This window comes from Thamnophis sirtalis, unplaced genomic scaffold (assembly GCF_051295495.1).
Source record: "Thamnophis sirtalis isolate CommonGarterSnake01/CBP01778 unplaced genomic scaffold, rThaSir2_p1.2 scaffold_16, whole genome shotgun sequence".
NCBI classification, from domain to species: Eukaryota; Metazoa; Chordata; class Lepidosauria; order Squamata; family Natricidae; genus Thamnophis; species Thamnophis sirtalis.
In genome coordinates, this window is record NW_028261396.1 from 6,555,548 (window position 1) to 6,582,305 (window position 26,758).

The following is a 26,758-nucleotide window of genomic DNA, read 5'->3' on the forward strand; positions in this document are numbered from 1 at the left end:
TCAAAAGACATTAACCTATTGTGCTACTGCCATAAGTAATTCCTGGATGTGTGCATATAATTTGTAGGAACTCAGGGACACTTTAATCCTCTTTCTAAATTATGATGAATGTATTATTTCTGGGATATTTCTCATGCCTTCTTATTTATTTCACATAAATCCAACTGGAGCTGATGTTAGTCTCATGGTTGGTTGCTCTCTCTCTCCCCCCATCTCTCACCCTCCCTCCCTCTCTCTCCAATCTTTTTTTTCCCCTCTGCATTTCCTAATTGGAAAGAGTGCAGGACATAATAATTTAAGTCATTTTTTTCACTGATAGGAAAACATATCGGGATGGTAACAGGAGTTTGATGAGGAGGTAAGTGCTCCCTTCCCTGGAAGTATTTAAGTGGAGTTTAGACAAGCATGTTTTGAGGATGCTTCGCTTTGGACTCTTGCACATAGGAGAGGGTTGAGCTCCTCTTAGGAATCCATGAAGCGGGTCTCTGCGTACAGGCACAAAATGCATGTTACAGGGCAACTCATGCTTACGAACAGGAGTGAAGAAGCTCACACCTAGCCTTCTTATCTACTTCGTGTGAATGAGGCTTGCCAACAGAATAGCCAGTCCAGGTCTATTGTTTCAGCTTCCGAGAGTGAGAACAGGCCAGACAGAAACCGTTGATCCAGATTCTCTTATATCATCTGTGTGAGTGAAGCAATGCCTGCTGTGAGGCATGTATCTCTTGTACCATACTGGGGGAGCAGAAGTAACTTCTGAATGAAGCTCAGGGGTGAGTTGCTGCCAGCACTACTGCTGGTTCGGTGCGCTTTGCGTGCACAGTTGCCTGTAAATAGGTCTGCACGTGTACAGAACATTAAAAAATGCAAAAAAACAAAACAAACCCCATGCCGTGGTGGCCAGGGAACCGGTTTGGAGGCGTGGATAGCCTGGTTCTGCTGCCGGTTCTGCGATGCAGGCCAACATTCCACTACTGGTTCGCCTGAACCAGTACAAACCAGTAGCAACCCACCTCGAGTGAAACTGTTGATAACAATGACGAATTTTGCGGAAGGAAAGGAATGAGTTTGCAGGCAAGTTTAGAAGTTCTGGGAAATGTGAGCGGTTCCTCAAGTTCTGCCCTTATTTCTGCAGCAGTACAGAATGATAAACTTCTTGGATGCCAAACAGATCATCTGAACGAGTTATATCTAAGCTTAGACTAATTTGTAGAACTGCTGACTAATTCTGAAATTATACTTAGCAAATACATATTTTTAAATTTAAATTGATTTTCAAGAGCAGGCTTTAAAATAATATAGAATGCCAAATTTAGGCTAAACTGGCCAATTTAGCTTCCAGTCATGAAGTCGAAGTATGACTTCATTAGATACGAAACAAGAGAAGTGTGTCAATATTCTGCCCTTATTTCTGCAGCAGTTACACAGTGAGACTCATTATCCACTAATGTTGGATACCAAAATAGTCTGATCTGAACAACATCCTGGCTATTTTTAAAATATTTTCTGCAAACATTTGGCAACTAGCACAGCTCACTCCAACGATGCTGGATTAACCTCTCTTTTCTGTTTCCTCAAATGAACCCCCCCCCCAATCTCATTAAAGAAGTTTGTTGCTATTCTTTAAATTAAAAAGAAATTGCATACCATGACAATAACATGGAAGAAGAGCTGATTTCTCTGTCCTGAGGACAGGCTTCTCAATGTAAATCTCCCAGAGCTACAATTTGTTTGTATTGATGCTGTAATTCAGCTGTTGTTGTCCACACCATTTAGATGAGTCCATACTTGATTTAGTTGTTCACTTTTAAGACTTTTTTTTGTTAAAAAGGACATACAGTAAATTAATTGCTACCATAAGAAGAATCAATTGCACTCAATTGCTAAAAATCCCAGCAACCCTTTACAAACTATTTGTGACTCATTACGGGCTGTGAAAGAACATAATTCACAGCAGTTGAAATAAAAAGAGGGGCTCTTTGTACAGTCTCAGGAAGCCTAGGTCAGAACATCTGCATTTGGAACAAAAATGTAATGTAAGCCAACCTATATGGACTGTATTTCATTCAAATTAATTCAATTCTACTTTCCTTTATTTTAGTGGCATGTGCATCTAGCAAATCCTCATTTACTATCGGACACAATGAATTGTACAAAACTAAAAATGAAGCAGGGAATCACAATTCGTGTTCTTTAATAATTCTGCTGTTTCGCAGGAACACCCTAGACTTTTTAAGGCTTAACTGTATACAAAGCTATCTTCTAGCAAAAAATGCCTGATTTAAATCAGAGATGGGCAACCTGAGTGCCACAAATGGTTCGTTGGATTTTCTTCTATATATTCCACTGTTGAAATATGTCTGCAAGGCACTCGGTACAGACAATGTAATTTCCAAGTGATTTTTTTTCTGGGGTAACCAAATAAAACCAAGTGTATTAAAGTTGAAACAGTTTTAAAATGTCTATAACACAAACACACAAACAAACACAAAGAAAAAAAAAAAAACAGGAAATTCAGCCCCAACTTTCCAATCACATCATAACATTTCATCTCTACTAACAACACTTCTTGGTGGGTAAAATTCCTCCGATTAAAAAGTGCTCTCTTTGGTCATAAAAAAATGTCTTCCTGACCTCTGAAGAAGAGTATAATTGGCCTAATCACTGTAAATCCAGAAGTAAATTCTTATTAGATCAATTGTTTAGTACTCACTTTATGTGCTATGGTGGTTATGAAATAGGCTAGAAATCTTTGGCTAAGATGTCTCTTCCGCCATCAAATTACTAGATAGTGTTCACACTACTACTTTACTCTTTCCTCCAACTCACTGCATAACACTCCTCCCTATTTTACAATTTTGGGAAACATATTTTTGCAGAGTTCATATAAAAACTGTTAAGTTCATAATATTTGAAATCCTTTATAAGATAAAGCGCCAAGGAAGGAAGGAACGAAAAGGGGGAGCTGAAATCGACTGGCTGCCCTCTGATCTCTCCCCGTCTGGCCTCCCTGCTCAACTGCTAGCCTTCTTTCCTTCGGAAGCAGCGGCCTGGGAGAGGAGGAGGAGGAGGAGGAGGAGGCCACGGGAGGGTTGTTGTTGTGGTTGTTGTGGTTGTTTCATTGCCTGTGTTCTGGGACCTAAATTGCTTAGCTGTGTAATTACCAGAGTAAGCCTATTTAACTTAAAAGCTTTTCTTCTCTTTCCGTCACCCGTCCAATCCTAAATGAAACTTGGGGAGGACCTGTCCTTAGGTACCAGGGAGTCACTTTCTGGTCAGTCCTCCTGATTTGGCCTCTTTCAGATTTAATCAGCATTAAGGTATTGCCTGAAACATTTACTTTATATATAATATTTACTTTTCAAAGCAGATTGGGGTGTCTGTGTGAGAGAGAGCAAATTGGTGGGGTTTGTGTTTGTCTGTCTACAGAGGATCTCAATGGGGTTTATATAATTTAAAATCTGTTCGTTTTAAATAAAGTAAGACATTCAGATTAATATTGCTGAAAATAGTAACAAAAGGTTATTCCGTGAGTTAAATGCATCATAAATCAATTTACAATACATAAGATAAAGGTATAGGGCGCAGTCAGAGAAATGCAATGCTAATGGATTTTAGAGTGGTTCCCTTTCCCAAATCTTGGGGGGTTTAGTTACAGTCTTAATTGGTGCAGTTCTCAGTCTGATTTATTGTGTGGTCTTCTGAAACACATGATCAGGACCTATTTTGAAGGAAATCCTGTTCTGGTTTTATTCTTTTTTAAATGGCCTATTTTAAGGAACCTAAAGCTGCTGTTGCAATGAAGTTAGGCTAGTGGCAAGAAAGTTTGTGCTTTTTTTCCCTTGGGGAGGGTGGTCTTATTAAATAAATAGACGCCTTGGGTTGAGCAAGTACAGCTTAGGAGGGGCAAAGGCAAAATGAGCTGCCAAATTGGCCACGCCCACCCAGTCACATGACCATCTAGCTACACCCACCAGCCGGTCATTAGGCAGATCAAACTATATAGTCCAGTCCCCCAACAGTCTTAAGGACCATGAATTGGCCACCTGCTTAAAACGTTTGAGGACCCCCTGCTCTAGATTTATAGAACTGCTGACAAATTCTAAAGCAATACGTAGCACAAACATATTTTAAAATTTAAGCTGCTTTTCTATATATCAGGATTTAAAATAATGTAGAATGGCAATTGGGTTAAACTGGCCAATTTAAGCTCCAATCATGTTCTTGGAGTAAGTATGATTTTATTATTAGATGTGAAGCTTGATAATTGTGGAGTATTGTGGCTGATATAATGTTACTAATAACCTGGAGGAATCCATCTGTGGGAAATGGAGATTATCATCTCTTTCTAATAAACTGCTAAGGGAAGTCAGGTTTAATTATATGAATGAGCTTTGAGTGAATACTTTCCTTAAATGTAAAATTAAATAGTTAAGCAAAACAGAAATTAATATGAACAAATATGAACAATGAGATAGAATAGGATACAGAAACTGCAACCTCAGGGTCACACATAAACCCTCTCACAGCCTTTGAACATTCCCCAAAGTCCCAGAAAAATATTTGGCTAAGTTGCAGTTTTAATGTGAAATTGGGAACAAGGAAATTATTAACAAGGAACCACCAACTGCTTGAATTTAACAAGCTAATGTTAGTGAATTAAAGTTTAACGTTTGGCCTAGTGCCATTCACTATTTCATTCTACCCCAGCATCCTATTTTAGGTGCTTTCTACAGCTAAAAATGTTCTCTTCCTAGTGTTGTTCAAAATTCCTATTGTTTTTTTTTTCCTTTTATTGAAATTGTGGAAACTTAATTCACAAAAAAATAGATAACTGTGTACTGTTAGCACTGCATGTTATTATACAGTTTAATTCTACACATGTTTATTCAGAAGTAAACTCTATTTAATATAAATATATAAATTTATATAAATTATATATTTATAAATATATAAATTTAATTATAAGTAAGTGATCAAAACATTGCAGCTTTAAATGAAATATCAAGTTATAAAATCATACCTACTGCATATCTATTTACTGATACAGAAGTATGAAATTTAGTTTAGCAAAATCTAGAAAAGCAAAATAATTTTTTAAAGTTCACCTTGAATTTAAAATCCATTAACCTAATCAAGTGAGTCATTATAAACAAAGCTCAGATGTGTCTCCAAATATATTTGTAGCGTTTAAGAAAATTCTTATTCTCAAGTAAATTGTTAAGTGAATAATGCTTGATAAAAAGGTTTAAAATAAGATTACAAGTTATTATATAATGCAACACAATAGCAGAGTTGGAAGGGACCTTGGAGGTCTTCTAGTCCAACCCCCTGCCTTGGCAGGAAACCCTATACCGTTTCAGACAAATGGCTCTCCAACATCTTCTTAAAGAGTTCCAGTGTTGGGGCATATATTAAGACTATATCCTTTCAGGTGCTAGGCAATAAACTGATTCAGTTTGAATAAAAACTTAACTCATCAGCTTTAATAATGATGAATCAAATGTGAAAACTAGTATCTTTTATTGATAATAATACAACTATAGATCTGTTATAAAATTACATTGAATTGTAATAGTGCACATGAAATATTTTTTTCTTTAAGAAAATAATTTATCTGTTATAATCACAACACATTGTTCTCTTAATTACTGTAAGTATATTTCCTTGCAATGAATTGGCTGTCTATAAATGTTGGATCCACCGATGCAACTTTAGCAGCTATAAATGAATGGATGCAGTTTAAAACTGCTGTCAAATCCTGAAATTCCAGTTCCTGAAATGAAAATAAGAAAAACAGAAAAGGTGAAACAAAAAAAAACATCACTAATATTTTTTTCTACAGATTATTACGCTTTCTAGTTTAACATGGCTTCTTTAATATATATCTTCTCACTTGAAAATGTCATGTCAGTGTTTTAATGCTCAAGGTAATTGATTTGATGTAGTGGGAACAATATGAGAAGAATTTAATTTACTCTGCTGTTGTGGTTTGAATTTATCAATTGTGATAAATGTGCAAAAAGGAAACCCCCCCCCAACACACAGACTCAAAATTCTGCACTTTGAATATCTTGTTGAAAAAGGCTCATTATGTTATTTTACTACGCTAAACTCCTTCTCTGTTTAACTATGTGAATAAAGGAAGGAAAAACATTTTGTTGGAGACGTAGAGCTAAAGAAGGAATATCACCTCACAAGTCCTGCCACTAAATATCTCCTGAAGTAACATCTGAAATGAAGAAATTTTCCCCTGGATTATTAAAAAAAAAAGTCAAAATGTATTCTGACATAATTAGCAATCTTGGAACATGAATGGCCACCACCAGATTTTGCTCAAAGCCATCTTTTAGATATGGTGAAGATTCCTCTGAGATGACACGGCTGAACAGTTTCAAAAGTTTCAATGAGTCCTTATTCATTCTTGGGAAGACTTTTTCTAAGCACATTTTTTCCCATTTTCTAAAATAACTGTTGGGACTTCTTGGGACAAAATCTTACTTTAATTTCATTGTTTCAATAACTTTCCTAATAGATTGTTGGCATGTTATGAATTTGATGAAGAATCCTCATTACCTTCTGAGGAGCAAATTACTTAAATATGGACTGAATGCCTAGGTGGGTTCCTACCCATTCGCACCTATTGGGTAGAACCGGTTCGTCAAATCTACCGAACCGGTTAGAAGAGGTTCCACTAGTGGAACAGGAAAGCAGGCCACACCTACAGAAGAGGTTCCAATTTTTTTTGAAACCCGCCACTGACTGAATGCCTAAGCTGAATCCAAGGTGGCTTAAAAGTCATCCTTAAAAACTGTGCATCAATGGTTCCTCATCATACTAGATTGAGATATTAAGAAGGTTTGGGGGGGGGGATAGTTTAATACTCTTAAAATAGGCTCCCCTTGTAATGAAAGAAACCCTATATAGTGATGCAGAGTACATTTAGGAATATTATTTTTTTAATGAAAATTGAACTATTATTGTCAATAATGACAGTTTATTCCCTAATAACTGTGTTTAACTTCTGTATATGAAAACTTACAGTAAGCTTCCTTTTAAGTCAACCAGGTCCATTAATTGTCGGACTGCAGTTTCTCAACTGAAATCTCACTGCAAAATAGTCCTATCCATACCTGCTTAGGGAATATTGGAAAACTAGGCTTCCCATAAAACCGACGTGGAACAGTGCTGATAAAAATTAAAGCACCACTCAACCCAGTTATGGACCAGTTTATAAGAAACAGCCTTGGTCCATATATACAATGGCCTTACTTATTAGAGGGAAAGGAAATCTGTTTTGACTGGAGGAATTTTCCTTTAAAAAAAAAAAATCTCCAAATGGAGATGAATTTCTTTTCTCCAGCTTTTTTAACCCTCCTGCCTGACTAGCAAGTGCTAGAAGAACTCGGCCAGAGATAAGGAAATGTTTTTGGCTACAGGAAAATAGCGCTTCTTTCCTATGAGAGCCAGCTCCCTGGAAACTATGTTCCCTCTAACCCCAAATTGCCGTCCCATTGAGACCTTTGGTTGATTTATTTGTCCTAATCTAAGAGTGTCATTTGTCTGAAGCTGAACTGAGAGTCCGCAGTCTGTTTCTTCCTTCCACAGGATCAGCCCAATATCTCACTGGGATATTGATTTCTCCCCCTATGATTTTACAACTTCACTCAAAGGTAGCATAATGTTCAGGAGTTCTGCTTCGTAAGATATTTCTTCCTTTGGGCAGTTTCTGCTGTTTAATGGATTTTCTTTTTTTTTGCAGGAATCTTAACAATAGAATAAATATTATCTAATACTGTCGTAATAAAAGACTATTAAAAGTTATGTCCAAGGGAAATAGAAGCCTAGGAATGTTTCCAGGTTCTAAGAGAAGCTGGGAACCTTTTGAGGTTTTTTGGGGGGAGGGGGGGAGGTTGGGGTATGCTCTCTATATGGCTGGAAGAAGAAATAAGAAACAAATTTTGGTAGAAGGTTCTACTTCGTCTACTTTGTTCCTACAGTCTTACAACTTAAATGACCCATTACAAAATGTGGGAACAATTATTACAAGAGCATCTGCTTTGTTCCTCTGACATTTGCTAGAAGGGGAATGAAGTTCATCTTGTTTGATTTCATTATTTTGCTTCTCATTATTGGCTACACTTTGCTATCCATCACAAGCTTGGCCATTATGACAATACAAACTGCATTAATAATAAATATTCAAGTTATCCACCTTACTTTTCCTCACATTCCAGCAGTTTTTGAATTAAAAAAAAAGAATATGAAAATTAGAAAACTCTGGCCATCAGATTGCTTAATCAACCTTTTCCTGGCATCACCATAAAGTTACTGTGCCTATATTTGCACAATTTGTGCAGCGAGAGAATAATCTAAAATTACTTAGGAAAAAGAAAACATTTGTATAAATTTCAATAGGAATAGTTTGTGAAGTAGATTATGAATATATTAATTTACCAGTTAGGTACATTGGTAAATTGTAAAACTCTTGAACGAAATATTCACCTGCATAATATTTTGTTTACCTACAGATTGAAGGTCCATAGACCATTGACCAACTATGTCTGAAAAATAAAAAAGTGGCTCATAGAAAATTTAAATTATTATTATTTCTTTTGCTGGCCAACCAGCCAATCAACTCTCTCAAATGTTGATTTAGAAAATAGCTGGACCAGAAGGACAGAAGGGCAATGGAGTGGAAAGGCAGAATCGGCAGGAAGAAAAGCTATGGAATCTCATGGCTTCGTCCAGCACCGGCTCCACTTACTATCACTTGGAGGGGAAATGAGGGGATGTATGCATGTGCACGTGCAAATGTGAGAGTGTATCATATACGTGTAAATAAGCACACCTGTTCCCAGCCTAACAAGTGACACGACATGAGCAGTTATAACTTGGACTGAAAATGGAAATGTCTGTGACATCAATAGTTCAGCTCAATACAATAAGACATAATAAATACGAGAACAATGCTGATTCATTATTGGTAATTCACTTTGTGTGGAAATAAAGAGAAACCCTGCTATAGATTTCCTCTGCAATATGAACTATAAACCTAGATTACCTTGATAAATTTTCTATGTCTACAGTATATATTCTATACATGCAGCAAAGTATGGTACCCACCTTTGTCTCAATCTGTTTTGTTTCAATGTTCTGAAAAAGCAGTTTAACTCGAGTTTTTCCATCGTCTGATGACCCCTTGAGCTGAGAGAATTTAAATCTCCAGAGAATCTTCTGCAAGGAAATGGAGAATTCTTAACATTTTTGCCCATTGGCTAAAGTTGTAGCTTTAGAAGTTAGAAGATCTGTGATCTTTGCATGTGGACGCTAATTATGAATCAATATAGAAAAGATCATCCTTGCAAAAACGTCAATTTTATGGCTTCTGAAAAAAAATTGATGATTTGATATTTTGATGATGGTTTATGATCATGCACTTACTGTAGCCAAGCAAAGTATTAGAGCCTGAAGAGACCAATTGGACCAGTCTTCCTTATCTAGAAATGTCTTTCTGAGTAATCAAAAGCCTTTTTTTAAGCCAGCAAAGTATTTAAACCCATTAACACCCCACATTTCAAACATCAGCATCAGAGGTGGGATTCAGTAGGTTCTGACCAGTTCTGGAGAACTGGTAGTGGAAATTTTGAGTTCGGAGAATTGGCAAACACCACCTTCGACTGGCCCCGTCCCCATCTACTCTCTGCCTCCCGAGTCTCAGGAGAAAATGGGGATTTTGCAGTAACCTTCCACTGGAATGGGGTGGGAATAGAGATTTTACAGTATCCTTCCACGCCCACCAAGCCACGCCCACAGAACCGGTAATAAAAAAAACCTGACCACTGATCAGCATGTCTTCATACCCTCCCAACATCTCAAAGGCAGGTATAAATAATTTCCCAAAGGGCTAAGATTGTTTCACTTGTGGAGAAGCAGCCACAGAACCCACAACCCATTTTGTGTTATGTCGCAGTTTCTCTAACGATGCCAGGGCACACTTCATAGCTCATTTGATGATGTTCCCAGACAATTGTGATTCATTTTATGCAGTTACTACTCCTACTATCCCAGTATGTTCCTATTTCCATGAATGTGGTAAATACTGTTTGCAACATATGATAGGTCTTGCTGATTATTTATTTTTGAAATCTGTATGGCTGCACAACTTGAGCTCCAACCAACCAACCAACCAACCAATTCTAATGAAAATCAATTCAAAACATTTAGTAATCAGGAACTTAAAATGATTGTCCTGCTCTAAATATAAACTCCAGTCATCTTAGTTATAATTATATGTTCATGCTGGTATTTTATTTTATCAGAAACTGCTCAATTATTTGTTAACTTTCACAATTTTAGTCAATGAACATAATAAAAATTACTACAACATGTTGGTATTCAGCCCCACTACAGAAGAGCATCCCAGCTTAGAAACACATCTGGCCTCAGTTTAATTTGAATAAGACCAATGTCTATGCTTTGTATATTCTCAGAAATATTTTGCTGTAAACATTTACATGGCATATATAATAAACTAAGCAGTTTGACATATTCATTTTTATAGTACTAAATAAATTATACAATAGTAGTAAGTCCTTTACTTTTTCATCTATTTTAATGGAGTTCTAGATTTAAAGTTCTGTTCTTTATATTCATGAAAGAATATGAACTTGCTTGCTATGATTCAGCATTTCATAGACTTGTCTAATAAATTGATTTAGTCAAAGAAATATTTTATTGATCAAACGTACTGTTCCATGGTTAAACATTGAGAAAGGTATTAGAGAGGTAATAATTTCTTTGGAAATGAAAGTGAATTGGCTAATTTGATTTAAGTCAAGCGTTCTCCCTTTAAATTAAATTTGCAGTTTTTAAATCCAATGCTTTGTTTAAATATAGCTCACTTGATATATCCAGTAATGTTTGCAATAGCTTTTAAAATGTAGTATTATACATTTATTATCTTTCAAATGATTTTTTTCCACTATATTCATGTTGGAAAACAGCCAGTCTGGTTTTTTTTTGTTCAAACATTTTAGAACTTTCTTCACTATGCAATTGTTCAATATCATGTTCTTTCTAGAGATGCATTTTAATCCATACATTGAGCTGTTCTGATGAATGGGAGAAATTTTTGAAGGCAGATGGGAATAACTGAAAAGAAAGAAAGAAGTTTCCCCCTCTTATAATAATTATTTTCTCTGTGAGAAACAAGCATAGATCAGGTAGACATTTTCCTAATTCTCAAAGTGAGTCATGGGAGCAGCAGAGCCATAGATTCTGAAGAACCACGTTTTTTCCAATCTACTCATAGAGTCCCTTTCTCTTTACTCAAAGTACAGCTCAGTTTCTAATCTTCCACCTTTTGAAATATGAAAATCAGAATTTTTTCCACTCTAGAAATTGATATTGATATTTCCTAAAGTAATAGCATAACATATTTTATATGTTATTTTCTGATATTACTTACCTTTGTTTTATTGTCAAAACATGTGAATCCCACAGCAAAATCTAAGGTAAAACACAGACTTTCTCCTTGCCAGGAACACATAAAGGTTTTAGACTAGAGAAAGGATAAAATATGTATTTGTTTAGTGATTTAATGTGAAACATAAATTGTAAGAGCTGTAATCTTTTATATACCCACTTCAAAGTTTAGTAACAATATATTTCAGTTGAATAGAAGGAGTGTAAACCCATGTAAAATCACAGTCCGAAAGGGAATGCTATGCTACATCTGAAACATTTCTAATATTCCAGATTTTTCACACACTTTTTGACTTGCGGATTATCATATTTCATACATAATAATTCCCTTCTCACCGTTATGGGTGGTCAACCTCAGGTTGACCTTTATCAGAAGCCTGGGAGTTTGAGAGTATTGCATAGCACCTCAGCTGCTCCTAACAATGCATTGGGCAGACAGCTCCGAGGTTGCTCCGAGGATGTGTTGGAGCCTCCCTTCCAGCTTAGAAGTCACAGCCCTGTATGTTCTCACCACCACTGGGGCCACTTTGGTCTTTACTTCCCATATCCTCTCCAGGCTCTCATTATCTCTCCAGCTTCTCATTCCCCTTCTTTATGAAGCTACATCTAGCAACTCCTGCTGTCTTCTGCTCCCTGTCTGCTACCATGATGTCTAATTGTTTCGCCAGTACCTCTCTGCCTCCCTAGGTATAAAATTCCTCAGGATCTTCTCTCTCTTATTCCCTATGATCTTCTCTGGAATCTCCCAGTGGGACTTGGAAAGGAGCGCCTCGGACCTGAACATATTACAGCCCTGGGGCTGCATCTGGCCCTTTGGCTGCTCCCCTCGGGCCCATTTGAGGTCAATCAGAGATTACAAATAAGATAAGCGGCAGAGGAAGCTGAGAGAGGCTCTGCACAATCACGGTGTGCTCCTTCAGTCGGCTGGAGGCCATAGGAGGGCAGAGAGAGGAGATGGCATTCTACTCCTTCGTCCTTTGCCTGGAGCAGCCTGAGGAGTTGGGGTGATGGAGTTTGAGGACATCAGTTCAGGTTCAACCCTTCGCAACAGTTCCAGTTTCTCATGTGGCCCCTTGGCAAAATTGTCCACTCCTGGTCTCACCTGTATCCTGTGCAGATATTCCTGTACACAATACCAGCTGCAGGACTTACAACAGTTCATTTAGTGGCCTTACAAAGTTACAACAGGACAGAAAAAAAGATGAGCGTTTTTAATACGTGAAGACGTTCGCAGCATCCCCATAGTCACATGATCAAAATCCAGACGCTTGGCAACTGATCCACATTTGTGACCATTGCAGTGTCCTGGGATCGTGTGGTCCCCTTTTGTGACATTCTGGCAACAAAGTCAACGGAAAAGCCAGATTCCCTTAACAACAATGTTACTAACTTAACAAGGGTGGCAAGAAAGGTAACAAAATCATGAGCCAAGGTGGCGCAGTGGTTAAATGCAGCACTGCAGGCTACTGCTAGATCAGCAGTTCAGCGGTTCAAATCTCACTGGCTCAGGGTTGACTCAGCCTTCCATCCTTCCGAGGTGGGTAAAATGAGGACCCAGATTGTTGGGGGCAATATGCTGACTCTCTGTAAACCGCTTAGAGAGGGCTGAAAGCCCTATGAAGCGGTATATAAGTCTACTGCTATTATTAAAAAAAAATTGGGAAAAATCCACTCAACAAATGTCTCACTTAGCAGCATAAATGTTGGGCTCAATTGTGGTCGTAAGTCGAGGACTACCTGGACTTGGTTGTGCTGTTTAGTGTCTGCTATTCCTGCTGCATCTTACGCCCAGCTGTCCATGTGATGGACTGTCCCTCTCTGCACAGGGGGCTCTCAGCTCCCGCCTCCTTTGGACTTAAGTTGCTGGATTCAAATGAATTTGGAGGAAGGAATTCAAATATAAATGCTCAGGTTACTTTGCTACACCCGACGTGAGTTCTGTGTTTGAGATGAACAAATGCCAGCACAGCCCAACGTCGATGCGTAATTGAATTATGGGTCACTTCTATATTATGTTCCATGACACATATTAAAACTTAACTGCAAATGAACGTGAATATCTTTCTTTTTTCTTTTGGGATTAAATTTACTATTAATGCCTCTGAATGTTTCATCCTTTTTTTTACAAACTATTCCTGGACATATTTATTCCAAATACAGTTGAGTTGACAACCACTAATTTTTAGCAAACAGAAGAAAATTTTTAACACATCATTTAAAAAAGAAACAGTATACAGAAGATGTAAAATACTGCAAAATGTGCAAGAAAATTTTACATTTTGACCTATACGTATATTTGCATATTTTTGCTTTCTTACCCACAGTACCTTTAACAATAAATGTTTGTTCATATATGATGAGTAGCATCTACAGAAATGGGAGTTGATAACAGTTTTCAATTTGAAATGTGAAAACATTTGTCTTGAATAAAGTTTATGTTTTGGGCTAAATATTTATGCAGGCATTATTTAAAGTGTGCCCAATAATGTGAACTGGGACAACTTCAAATTAAATAGACATGTATTAAACATTCTCAGTTTGCAAATGCTAATTACCTTTCTAATAACTTTTGGGCAATGAGCTTTATGAATATAACTGACCATGATAATTGGTTTTCCTTGCACCATGAATCCTAATAACAAGGTCCTTTTTTAAACAGATCTTTGCACAGAACGGGATTAGGCCTTTGGCAACAGACACAAAATATGGAGGCAAAGGAGTTTTCTAACCTTTTAAAAATATTTGGCATGTATGGATTTGTGGCCACAAATTTAACTTCACTCAATCATCGTATATAATGGCTTGAAACAATATTTTATGCATGTGCATAATTGCAAGCAAATATCGGAAAAGCAGTTCCATATGTTGCAGATAGAATGTGATAACATTTAGACCTAGGCGAAAAGAAGCCTTGGCAAATATGCCTTGAGGGAAACATTTAAGGGCTACAAATATAGCAGTCATAATGGAACTATAGGCATGTCGCTTAATCTTTCTCATACTTTGTGTGACTGCATAAATGTTAGGCTAAAGGCAGCATCCACAGAAGTGCTTACAGACACTTTCTCTAGTGAATTTCTGCCCCGTTTTGTGGGTCTGGATTATTTATTTTGGTTACTGGTGCAAAATATTAAAAAAAGATTACCTATTTATATATTCATTTTTGAGGCTGGTGAAAATCAAAATGTACTAGCACTATGTTCTTATTAGATTTTTAAGCACCATCTTGGTTCCCTCTCTCTGGTAGTTCATATACATCTGTGCATATGACTGCCCCTCCCCCCAAAATCTGCATGCATGCTTTATCATTTGTGTATGTAAACACATCATTGTTTATTCTTTTTTTTCCTTTTCAGAATGTACAAATTTCTTTGCATCTTGAGCTCCGTGGACATCAGAAATACAAGGTTTTTTTTTTGTTTTTTTTTGTAAACTGTGTGACAGAACTCAAGGTTTTACTATTTTGGTACCAAATAAGATCCGGAAGCTTTGCCTTCAGAAATACTTTTGCAATAATTATGGATTTAAGGAAAGGCTTTAAAACGATGAAGACCAAGAGTCTTGACCTAACTCTAGCTGATTCAAAATATATCATAATTATGAAACGAGTATTTCTTGTAACCTTCTCTAAACAATATCAGCATTTGTTCTTCACAGTGTTCCTCAGAGTATGTAGAAAACTGTGAAACAGGCGCACTTGTCTTATTTGAGTTGCTTTTGTGTCTTTTTAAAATACAGATGTGCGATTGCCATTAGCAGGGCACCATTTTTGCTTTAAAGACAAATCAGTCACATATAAGCTAGAGCTGGGTACCGTATCTCTTTCATTGCAGCAAGACTACAAAAATTATACTGCATGACTAGAGTTATCCACAGGATCCGATGCTTAATCCAAAATGATGGAAGTGGTTTTGCACAAAGCTCTTCCTTTCATACGTGGCAGCAAAAGATGGGTTTCCACATCCTCCTCCCCCCGTGAGAATAAAAAGATAAAAATATTAATGAAGAAGATTTTTGGACAGAGAGAAACTAAGTTAAGATGAATTTAAAAATATACCCATTGTTGGAGCAAACCAGTTATGCCCCAAAATCTATCCACATGCTGTCACTCTCTAATAATTGCTTGCCATAATATATTCCGTAAAATTGTGCTATTTTAGTGCACACACCTGCCTCTGTATATGGATATTGAGGAAGGAAAATAAACAACTGACTCAAACTGTATGCCTAAACTTTTTAAAAAATAATTGAAATGCATATAAAATCTTGTAGAGTACAAGACAGGACCGATCAAAGTGAAATATTCTGAAGTAGAATAACTTGCACATCCTTCCAGAGGTTGCTCATTAGCCCTTAAGAAACAGTTGATTTCCTTCCAGACATTGCTTGATATGCTCTGAAAGATTTTCCCCACCTTCTTCACCTTTTGACTAATAAATCACAGAGCTATCACATTTGGATAGTAAAAATCCAAATAACCAACAGAGGGCAACAAAGGTATGGAAAAGGCATGTCCATGTTGCTCTATAGACTTTGGCCACGTAGAGAGCGTAGCTCTAAACTGATACACCTAGTTCAAAAAACTTATTAGGAGTGGCTTCATTAGTACGCCTACTTGATCACAATACAAATCTTTTCCAAATCCCTTTTTCCTGTCCTTATTTGTTTTGATTCATGCCTGAAACTAACACAGCTGTATCCCAATGTAGGTTTCCCTCTGGAAGAATCACGAATGCAATTAGCAATATCAATATCAAACCAAACCACTTAAATAAAAGAAGGATCAGAAGGGAAGGATATTTTTTCTCCCTATTGCAGGTCTTTATTATTACTTTGGCTGATTCTTTATGCAATCATTTCAGCCCAAATGCTTGTCGGGAAGAAGTAATGTAGTGCACAGGTGGCCTTTGACTTACAACAGGTTGGCTGGTGACTGTTCAAAGTTAAAATGGCCTGAAAAAAGTGACTTAAGGCTGTTTTTCACATTCACACGTAACCATTGACCTCTCCCTATGGCCATGTGATCAGAATCCAGACGCTTAGCAACTGGCATGTATCTATGGCAATTGCAGTGCCCCAAGGTCGCCATGTGATCGCCTTTTGCAACCTTTTGACAAGCAACGCCAACGAAAAGCGATGGTTCACTTAATAACCGTGTTACAAACCGAACGACTGCAGTGATTCACTTCACGATTAATGCAAGAAAGGTCTTAAAATGGGGCAAAACTCACTTAACATCTGCCTTGCTTAGCAACAGAACTGTTGGGCTCAATTGTGGTTGTAAGACAAGCTTTGTACCTGATCGTCTTCTGGGCCGTGGACACATTTACGATTTCCTCTCTAAGGACTGTACGTAGATCCTCCCACTTTCCTCACTGTGTGGAACTATGGCTCCTAATATCTAAACACATATTAGGAGAAGCAACGCACCACACTTAGCCGGTTTCACGAAAGGTCACTCTCACGCAGTCCAAAAGTAGCATACAGTTAGTGTAGCTTCCTCTGGTCAGAACTGAAATGACAAACGAGTGTCATCTTACAATGAAACAGAAGAAGAGCCTTCGGCAATGCTCATTACAATATTCCTTTGGGGATTTATTTATTCAAATGTATACGGCAGCAGCTTCCTGTAAAAATCTATGTGACATTAATTAATTAATTGCATTAGCTGCCTTAATCACTGTAAAAAAACTAGATGGTGTACAAAGACAGAGAAACTATTTAAAATAGGCCAACTCGAGCCAGGAGAGCATAAAGGTTAAAGGCATTGGAGTAGAAGTCATGGAATTATGAGTTTTTATCCTGTTTTAGTGATGGTCAGCTAGTTTGGGCCAGTCACATTCTTTCTTAATCCTAAGGAGAAGGCAAAAATAATTTCTGAAAGTCTTCAACTGCATGAATTTGTCCAGCCCTCTGGCCGGCCGGAAGAGGGACTTACAAATCTCGCCAACAATTAAGTAAAATACTATCCACATCAGAGGAATGACAATAAAAATAATAGACAAGTGGGATGACGTTACTCTGCCCCTGGGCTTTTGGAAAAAAAAAACCTAGGTCCTGTTGACTGCCAGAATTGGGGCCATGTAACCTCAGGAGGGATGCTAGAGGCAGAGGGGCAGCCACGCACCAGGCCTGTCCTCAGGATCTCAAAGGATCTCAACTCTGCCAGCCAGCTGATGAGCAAAAATACTAATAAAACGTTGGCTGTAAGTATTCAGGGCCAAAGTTATAAAGCCCTTTATAGGTGACAATCAGCACTTTAAAATGTATTTGGAAGCCAACTGAAAACTTTCAGTGGGTGAAAAAAGTTTCATCCAGAACTCTCTGTGCTGCTGCCTGATGGACCTGCTGGCTCTTCCAAGTGGAAGCTGGTGGAACCTATTGCAATAGTCCAAGTAAGGTAACTGAGGCATAAGAGGGACAGATCTATTCAACAATGAGTGCAGTTGGCATGTTAGAGATACCTATGCAAAGGTCACAGCTGAAGTTGCTCATCGGAAAGTAAGGAGGCCAGGAAGAACCCCCCAAATTGCGTAAGATCTGGGGTAACTGAACTGAGCTGAAAACTAGTATTGGAAATTCTCTGGAAATGAATGGCCCTGACTCAGCCTCAACTAGGTAGCTGGGTTTTCCCAACCAGAGCCAAGATCCTCCAGGACTTAGGAAAGGAACCTGACAGCATTGCCTGTTTAGACCAAGGTCAAGATGTATCCTGACAGATCTGGAATTATGTAGCACTCTCAAGGTTAAAGCTCGGTGTTATACTGACACCAAAAGCTTTGCACTTAATTAAGACACCCAGATGCAGGCACACCTGCCTTATAGTTGCAAAAACACAAAAGCACAAAAGCATCAAGTAAGGCAGGAGGAGATTGTTGGCTGGAGATGTTTTTACATAGCATGGATTCAAAAAGCAAATATCTGCAGCTGGACGCCCAGCGGGAACAAGCAGGGCCCAAGAGAGAGATCTGCTGAGTGAATGGTAGGTTTTGAACAACAGACCAGATGCCACTGCAGAGAACGTGACAAAAGTGCTGGAATCCAAGAAGCCCGGAAAAGGGTTGGTTTCTTTCTTTCTTTCTTTCTTTCTTTCTTTCTTTCTTTCTTTCTTTCTTTCTTTCTTTCTTTCTTTCTTTCTTTCTTTCTTTCTTTCTTTCTTTCTTTCCTTTCTTTCTTTCTTTTCTTTCTTTCTTTCTTTCTTTCTTTCTTTCTTTCTTTCTTTCCATTCTTCTTCCTAGAATGCCAGCAAGCTCTAAGAGTGAAACCACAGAAAGAAACTGCCAGAGTGAGTGAGGGACTGAATGAAACAGGTAAGACAGGGCAAAAAGCTCCATGTGAAACTGTTTGCAAAGAACTGTATACTGACAACTTGTATAGGTGACTGTGTATATCAATTGTCCCTGTAAATGGAGAGCTGTGTATGGAAAGTTCCTGCCCAGTTTTCAAACCCTCCAACTTCAAAGATATTAATTGATGCATGATCCAAGCTAATAGATGTCTTCTCCCAAGGGTCTCGGGTGCACATGGAAGAGCGGTAGAGAGAGTCCCAAGCCCTGAAAACCCCCACAAAGCAAGATCTCAGGCTTCGTGTTTTCTATTGACTGACACTGAGTGGGATAGAAAAAGGAGAAAGAAGGAACACCAGGGAAGCATAGTAGCAACTACTCCCAACTTTTGGACATGGTTCAAATTAAAACTACAATCAATGGTATTAACTGCAAGTCACACCAAGTCTATCCTGCTGCTGCTGTCAGAGTTAAAGCACATAGCATTACCCAGCTGATTTGAAGTGAATACTAAATGCCAATTAAAGAAGATGAGCCTGGGTTTAAAATTAGAGGAAGAAACTTCAATAACTGCACGTATGCTAATGACACTATTCTGATAGCTGAAAATGAAAATAATTTGCAAGCTCTGATAATGAACACATTGTTTTTTTTTCTGTTCAATCATCTCCAATTCTTGGAGATTGATCCTGCAGCTTTCTTGGCAGGTTTTTTTCCAAAAGTGGTTTGCCATTGTCTCCTTCCTAGGGCTGAGAGAGAATGATTGGCCCAAGGTCACCCATTTGGCTTTGTGCCTAAAGGGGGACTAGAACTCACGGTCTCCTGGTTTCTAGCCTGCTGCTTTAATCACTACACCAAAATGGCTCCCTTAATGAAAGCACAGGCTAAGGTTAAATATGAAGAAAATAAGACTAATGAGGAAGGAGGAGCCACGTCGCGATGTCACAGCGTGCAGTCTTGATACTCCAAGACCGCTGTTGACACTTTTGCTGCTAGATGGTCCATTGAGACCTAAACCATCCCGTAGAGACGGTGATCAGGAAGACAAAGCCTTGCTGGACTCAGGGACACTGCAACATCCCTGATCGACTCAAGGGAAGCGCTTTAAGCTGGCGGTAAACAGGCAGCCCCCAGGCTGAGGAAATCGGGACGCTCCGGAAGGAAGGAAGTGAAAAGAGAAAGTGAGTCCATCTGGTGAGGTATTTTTTTCTATTTTGCGAAAGACTGCCCAAAGAAATTTTTCTTTAAAGCCAAATTAGATCCTTAAGCAAAAGAACTGAGCGGCAAAATTAACCCTAATTGGATTGCCGTGGGAAAGCTTTTTTTTTCATCTGTAACTATTCTTTGTGGATTAAAGTGCTCACAACGTTTCTCATTTCTCCTCTTAAAGTGAACGGATTGATTTTTTTCTTCTGCTTTTTGTTGCTTTATTTTTTGACTTCTGGATTAAAACCTTCCTTCTTATTTTAACAATTCTTCCTATTACTTGTTATTAAATTTCACTAAAAGAAATCTAAAGAACTTTGTTTCCTATAAGCCAGAGATAAATATTAGAAAGTGAAAAGTAGCACATCGCCACTTGGAGGTCAGAGGCTGGGGTTTTTGAAACAATGTATCTATTTTCTTTTCTTCTTTGACTTCACTGACTTTGTAGCTGAAGGGTTTGCAACTTGTTTACAGAAACTGATAAAGAGCCAAGGGCATGAATTGTTTTCACAGGTGCCTTTGTGAACTATTTTGGCAGGGGAAAGAAAGGGGGGAACAGAACCCTTCTCCTTTGAAGAGCATAAAATAACTTGTGTTCCAGTCAATCTAAAATAAAAAATAAAAGAGGCCTGGAAGGTTAGAGTGGCAGTGGCTATTAGTTTTTTTTCTTTTCTTTCTTTCTTCTGTTTTGGAAACATGGATCAATATCCAGATGCGGAAACCTTAAAATTCAAAAATATCTTGGCTGGAATTCAAAATTTATTGGAAGGATATGGGAGAATTGAGAAGGAATTGGAAAGACTAGTCTTCCTCACAGCAAAAGATGATGGGGTTGGAACCCCCAAACTTAAAGGGGAGAATGAAGATATAGAAAATAAAGATAAGACAATAGATGAATTTATTAATGGAGCAAATGTGGGTGAAAGTGGAAAGAAGGGAATATGGAAAAGGGAATTCAACGAATTGGAGCTCTACCCCAAATTCCAGGACACAGAAGAAAAAAAAATAGTAATGATGATGGACTTAAGAAGAGAATTTTTTTCAGAAGCAAGATTGACAACTAAAGATAAGCTAATTTTAGTAGCAGCTGGTGGGCAATGAGATTACCTGAGAGATCCTTCAAGCAACAAAATGCAGAGAGAAGTCTTATAAAGGAGATAAAAAGAAGACTGACACCACAATTGGCAAGAGAGATAAGACTGTTTTGTTACTAGAAAGATACAGGTTGACAATGAAAGTCGATAATAAAAAATTAGTTGATTTTGGTGATTAATAGGTAGGAATTTTAGATTGTTTTAGATTGTTATCAAATGTTTATTCACTAACAATTAATTAACTATAGTAACAATAATGAAATGATAATGGATACAGCTTAATGATATATACATGTATTGGCAATCTAGTAAAGAAATTTGGATATAAATTGTAAATTGTGACTTGGGAAAAAGACCTATAAATGTTAGTAACAAATTTTTATTTATATCTTGTTATAAAGGTGTAAGGTTTTTTTTGGGGGGGGGGTCTGACGAGAGGAGATGGGACATAAATAGTATTTTTAGCCAATTATAATAACAACAAGGAAATGTCAATGGACATTGTTTAACAATATATAAATGCTATGGTATTGGCAAAAGTAACTTGGATATAAATTCTAAACAGTGAGTTGGGAGAAAAGTGGGGGGAGGTTTAGAAACTTTATTAATTGACTTTTACTTAAAAGATGTTTTAAAGGTGTAATGTTATTGGAGGATTTTTTGAAACAGCTAATGAATGCCATTATGTGGTTGTGTCTCTAAGTACGAATGATTTGAGGTTAAAGGACGTTCAAATAATTGTAGTCAAATGAGAATTGTGGTACATTGATAGTAAGATATACAAAGATTTTTGACTTAAAGTGTATAATCTAATATGAACTATAAGTAATGACTGTGGAAGAAATGCACAAAAGGTATCTGCAACCAATCGACACGCTTTCTACAAGCTGTAATGAATGATGATTCCTTTTTTGTCTTTTTGTTCAATTAAAAAGAAAAAAGAAAACTAATGATAACAAGGTACAGCAACCAACCTAAAATTTGGCAATGAAGACACTGCCGTCGTGGATGGCTTCTGCCGTTTGAAGGAACCAGCACACAGGAAACACGCTGCAGACTCATACTTGGTAATATAGCTGTGAAGACTTTGAGAAAGATACTCAGATGTTAAGATGTATCTTTACCTACAAAGATGAGAGTCGTGTAGGCAGTGTTTTTTTCCTGTGATTTTTCTATGGACTTTGAAGGAGGAGGATTAAAAGAGGACTGGCTGCTTTTGAACTTTGGAGAAGGCGCCTAAGAATCTATCATGGAGAGCCAAGAAAACAGGCAAATGGACCACGGAACACATCTTACTTGAGGCACAAATGTTCAAACTATCAAAGGTTTTGGACATATTACACGAAAAGACTTAGGTCTCTGGAGATGTGGGAAATGTGGAAGGAAAGAGAAAGAGAGGATTACCTTCAACAAGGGCTTACAGCAGAGAGGACTACACTATTTTAAGACCTGAAGGACTTGGGAGAGGATAGATCGTCCTGGGGAAAAAAATGTCTATGGTATGTAACTGCCAAGAGCTGACACTGACTTAATGGCACACAATCATAATCTTAATATATTTTGGCAATCTTTGATTACACTACATCATTTCTACATTTTAGATATTCATTGAAACTGCCCTATTTTGCATTTCAATATAGCTGAAATGTATTGTGTTGCATACATTCTCACTATATGTTCTAATGCATTATTGAACTCGTAACTGATGAAAAAACCAAGTATTTATTTATTTATTTATTTATTTATTTATTTATTTATTTATTATTTGTCTTGTATGCCGCCCACTCCCGGAGGACTCCGGGTGGCTCACAAAAGACAAGGGAATGGGGGGAACGAGACAAAGGCAACATATTAAAAACAAAACCAACATTCACAATTTCCGTGGAGGTAGATGCTTCTCAGCTCCCCCCAGCCTGCTGGAACAGCCAGGACTTGGTGGCTTTGTGGAAGCCGGGAGGGTAGTAAGGGTCCGGATCTCCACGGGGAGCTCGTTCCAGAGGGCCGGAGCTGCAACAGAGAAGGCTCTCCCCCGGGTGGTCGCCAGCCGACATTGGCTGGCCGATGGAATCCGGATGAGACCCAACCTGTGCGATCTAATTAAGTTTTAAATTAGCAAACAAATAAAGAAGTTTACTTTTGAGACATAAGAAGTGTACTACATCTGAGTACTAGGAGCTTCTAAAATAGAGTGGAAGTCAACTGGATTTCATAATGGAGAAAGAAATGACTGAGAAACCTGAATTTGTAATACGCTCCTATGCATAATGAAAACAATCTAAACCTTAATTGTTTAATTAAAGTCGTTCTTCTAGGAAGAAACAGATCATTATCTTCTAATGACCACATAAATCTGGTCTTATTTAACTGCTATTCATATCTCACCGAGTTTCCCGAATGAATTACCCAGTTTTATTTTCTTTGGTTTTCCCAGGAAGAGAGTAAAAAAATATTTCCCCCCAAAAGCAAAATATGCAACCTTGCTTGGATTTATCATTTGCTATGTCTTACCTATTAGGAATTTAAAGTTGGAAGCATCAACGTTTTGACAAGGGTATAAGAAGATGTCAGTTATGCAGAATTTGGTGTTGTGTGATATGGTGACATTGATTAACTGACATGATCAAAACAATTCTGACAAATCTCAGAGCATATCTTTCATAGTTAAATATGCAAAGAGAGTTCAATTGTGATTATCATATATTAGTTTTTTAAAAAGGGGGTGTGCTTGATTTTCCTATAAAGTTCCGATGTTAAAATGACCATCTAGTAGTCAATCTGGATTTTAAAAAAACCCTGATTGCTGACTTAGATCAACTATAAGCTGGGTCACATTTGATGTTTTTAATTTGATTTACCTTAGGAGATCTCCAGCCCGTTTAAGCCTTATGGTTCCAGGTTTTTAATTGTTGATATCACCCAAGCATAATTACTACCATTGCTTAATTCTAAGGGAGAGTTAGAAGGGGTTTAGAAATAGCTGTCAGTTATATAGACTTATAGATACAGGTGGTCCTCGACTTACGACTGCTCACTCAGTGGCTACTCAAAGTGACAGCAGACCCTCTTATGACTGGTTTCAAAGATACGGCCCTGCGGTTATGTAAACAAAATTAAGCTGCTGGGCAATCTGCCCACATTTATGGCTGACTGCAGGGCTGCCCTCTTTCCTCCAAACAATCTCTGGAGATCTTCAGAGGTTCAGTGAGTGATGGGCAACGGAAGATGGGAGGAAGGTAGGTTCAATATCTGACAGCATAAAATATAAATATTTTAATATTTTAAATATTTTATGTTGAGGTAATCCTTGACTTACAAACATTTGCTGAGTAACCCTTTGAAGTTACAATGGTACTGAAAAGTCGGCCAGTTTTCACTGTTGCAGCATCCCCCCCCCCATGGGCGTGATCACAATTTGGACACTTGGCAATGTGGGGCCAATAAGGGGCTCTGATGGCTGCAGAGTCTTGGGATCATGTGATCACCTTTTGCGACCTTCTGACAAGCAACGTCAGTGTGGAAGCCAGGTTCACTTAACAACCGTGGTACTAACTTAACAACTGCAGTGATTCACTTAACAATTGTGGCAAGAAAGGTCATAAAAATGGGGCAAAGCTGCCTTAACAACTGTCTCACTTAGTAACAGAAATTCTGGGCTCAAGTGTGGTCATAAGTTGAGATCTGCCTGTACTTAAAATATAAAAGACAAGAGGCCTGAGGTCTGCACAGTGTACCTCAGGGGTTGGGAGAGATCTTGGAAAACCTGGGGCCGGTGGGTCTGGGTCTAAGCTGGGTCCCCTGAGCCCCTGAGTGATCTGCTGGGTGCTTAATAATCCCGTTGGGAAGAGCAGGGATGAGGTTGGTCAAACGGGATGATCACAGGACCGTAATGGCCAAGCTCCGTAATGGTTCTCAGCTGAGGCCCACTTGTACAGATTTAAAGTATCTGTATTGCAAGCAGTGAAAGAATTGATTCTGAAATCCTTTTAAGATAAACCATTCTCCACTTATCACAGATACTGAAAGTATGAAGTAGGAAAGGAGGTAACAAGTTGAAGGAACACTCGTCTTGCACGTTACCACATTTTTATAAAAGGGGTGGGGAGGAATCACAGGGAGGGTTTTTCTTATACTGAATCTCTGAAGACTTTATGGAATCTTGTGACAAACTGCAAATTATAATTTGCTCAAAGTCTCCTGCAAACCACCTTCAGAGAGTGATTTTGAGAAGAATTAGATCTAAAGTATAGTGTGCAAGATGTGTCATAGCAGAGTACGGCATCCAAATGGATGATTAGAAAAGATTTTAAAAACTTTTAAATCAAGGGACTTTTTGTGTTCCTTGATGTTAGGCCATATCTAAGTTCTAGGGTGGAAAAATTGTCCCACACCGTTTCCTGCACAATTTATTTCACTCCTAGCCAAAGCCCATCATGCTATCCTGAGCCCCACACTCCTCCACTTGATACCACAAACCTGCAAATTGTATTTTTTGAGATTATTGCAGCATATATAATAAAAATAGGGAGATAGGAAAATTTGTGTTCCTTAGATGACACTGTTCTTCTTTAACATACCAGTCTGAAATACTAACTTGAGGCTCTAGTGAAATATTGGCAAGATAATAGAGTTTGATAAAACTAGATTTTTGGTTTTTGATTTAAAGAAATCAAAAAGTATAACAGTAAAAGTCAACATCATATGATAACTCAAGTCAAGAATGTTACTATTTTATTCAGTTATGCTCAGTCGTAGTTTTGCTTTGATAGCTTTATCAAAAGGGATGGTGTGGCTGTAGAGATTTTATACCCCTGTAGCAATACAAGATTTTAATGCATAAAAAGCTTATCTTAAATCTTTATGGAACTTCAGTTTGGATTACAATTGCCAACAACAATATAAGCCAACTGCAGGTGTGAAAATTTTAAGAGTTCTTTTAAAGTTTTCAACTTGTGTTCGAAATTCTGATATTCTTGTGGAAATTAGGTCGTGCCCTGTGAATATAAAAGACTGGCAAAGAACAATTATATTTTGGTTTCTGTGATAGTTTTTCAAAAACAAGAAAAGATTGCTGTCTGACAGTTATTTTTATTTAGATATGTAGTTTGAACTAGTAAACCAAAAGATTGATCAGACTTGTATTAATCTTGATTCTTTGTTTTCCAGAGCACGACACCGAAATATTATTGTATTACACAAATATTACTTGACAATTCAGTGCAGGAGTTAATGGAAACACCAAGGTTCCGTGTACAGCCTTCACCTTTAGAAACAATTTCAATTATGCTTTTCCACTCCCTATATACAGCAGCAGTTAACATTTTAAGAAATATACAATAGCTTTTGAATTGCTGTCAAATATGTGATATAATAGATTTCAAAAGATTCCCATGTCTCCCAGATCTTTTTCCTGTAATGGCATTGACTTTGAACCTGTGGTTCATGTTTTATTGTATTATAAATTTTACAATGGATCTTAAACAAGGTCATTATTAATAAATGTTTTATGTAATATTTATCCCTAAATTTTATCTGTTAAAGTGTTTCACCACAGGCGGAAATTTAAATATATCTATAATTTGCTCTCTTTGCTAATAATATTAAAGTTGAAAACTGAGAAAAATAAATTTAATAATTAAAAATAGTTTAATAGTGGACACTGCAATACCTGGACACAGCAGAAGAGAA

General features: G+C 37.6%; 1 protein-coding gene across 2 annotated transcripts in view; it reads right to left on the bottom strand.

Annotated features, from left to right (window-relative positions):
* Positions 1–5,527: 5,527 nt before the first annotated feature.
* The window catches only part of SNTG2 (syntrophin gamma 2), a 229,866-nt gene continuing 208,635 nt past the window's right edge, over positions 5,528–26,758 (bottom strand). Inside the window, exons 15-17 of one of the 2 annotated variants that reach the window (XM_087702793.1) lie at positions 11,471–11,563; positions 9,127–9,237; positions 5,528–5,776 (exon numbers count right to left, since the gene is read on the bottom strand). In XM_087702793.1, coding sequence (XP_087558919.1) covers positions 5,645–5,776; positions 9,127–9,237; positions 11,471–11,563 — 336 coding nt within the window. In that variant the 3' untranslated portion in view covers positions 5,528–5,644. The remainder of the gene's footprint in view (positions 5,777–9,126; positions 9,238–11,470; positions 11,564–26,758) is intronic. The other variant, XM_087702792.1, reaches the window with a different exon arrangement.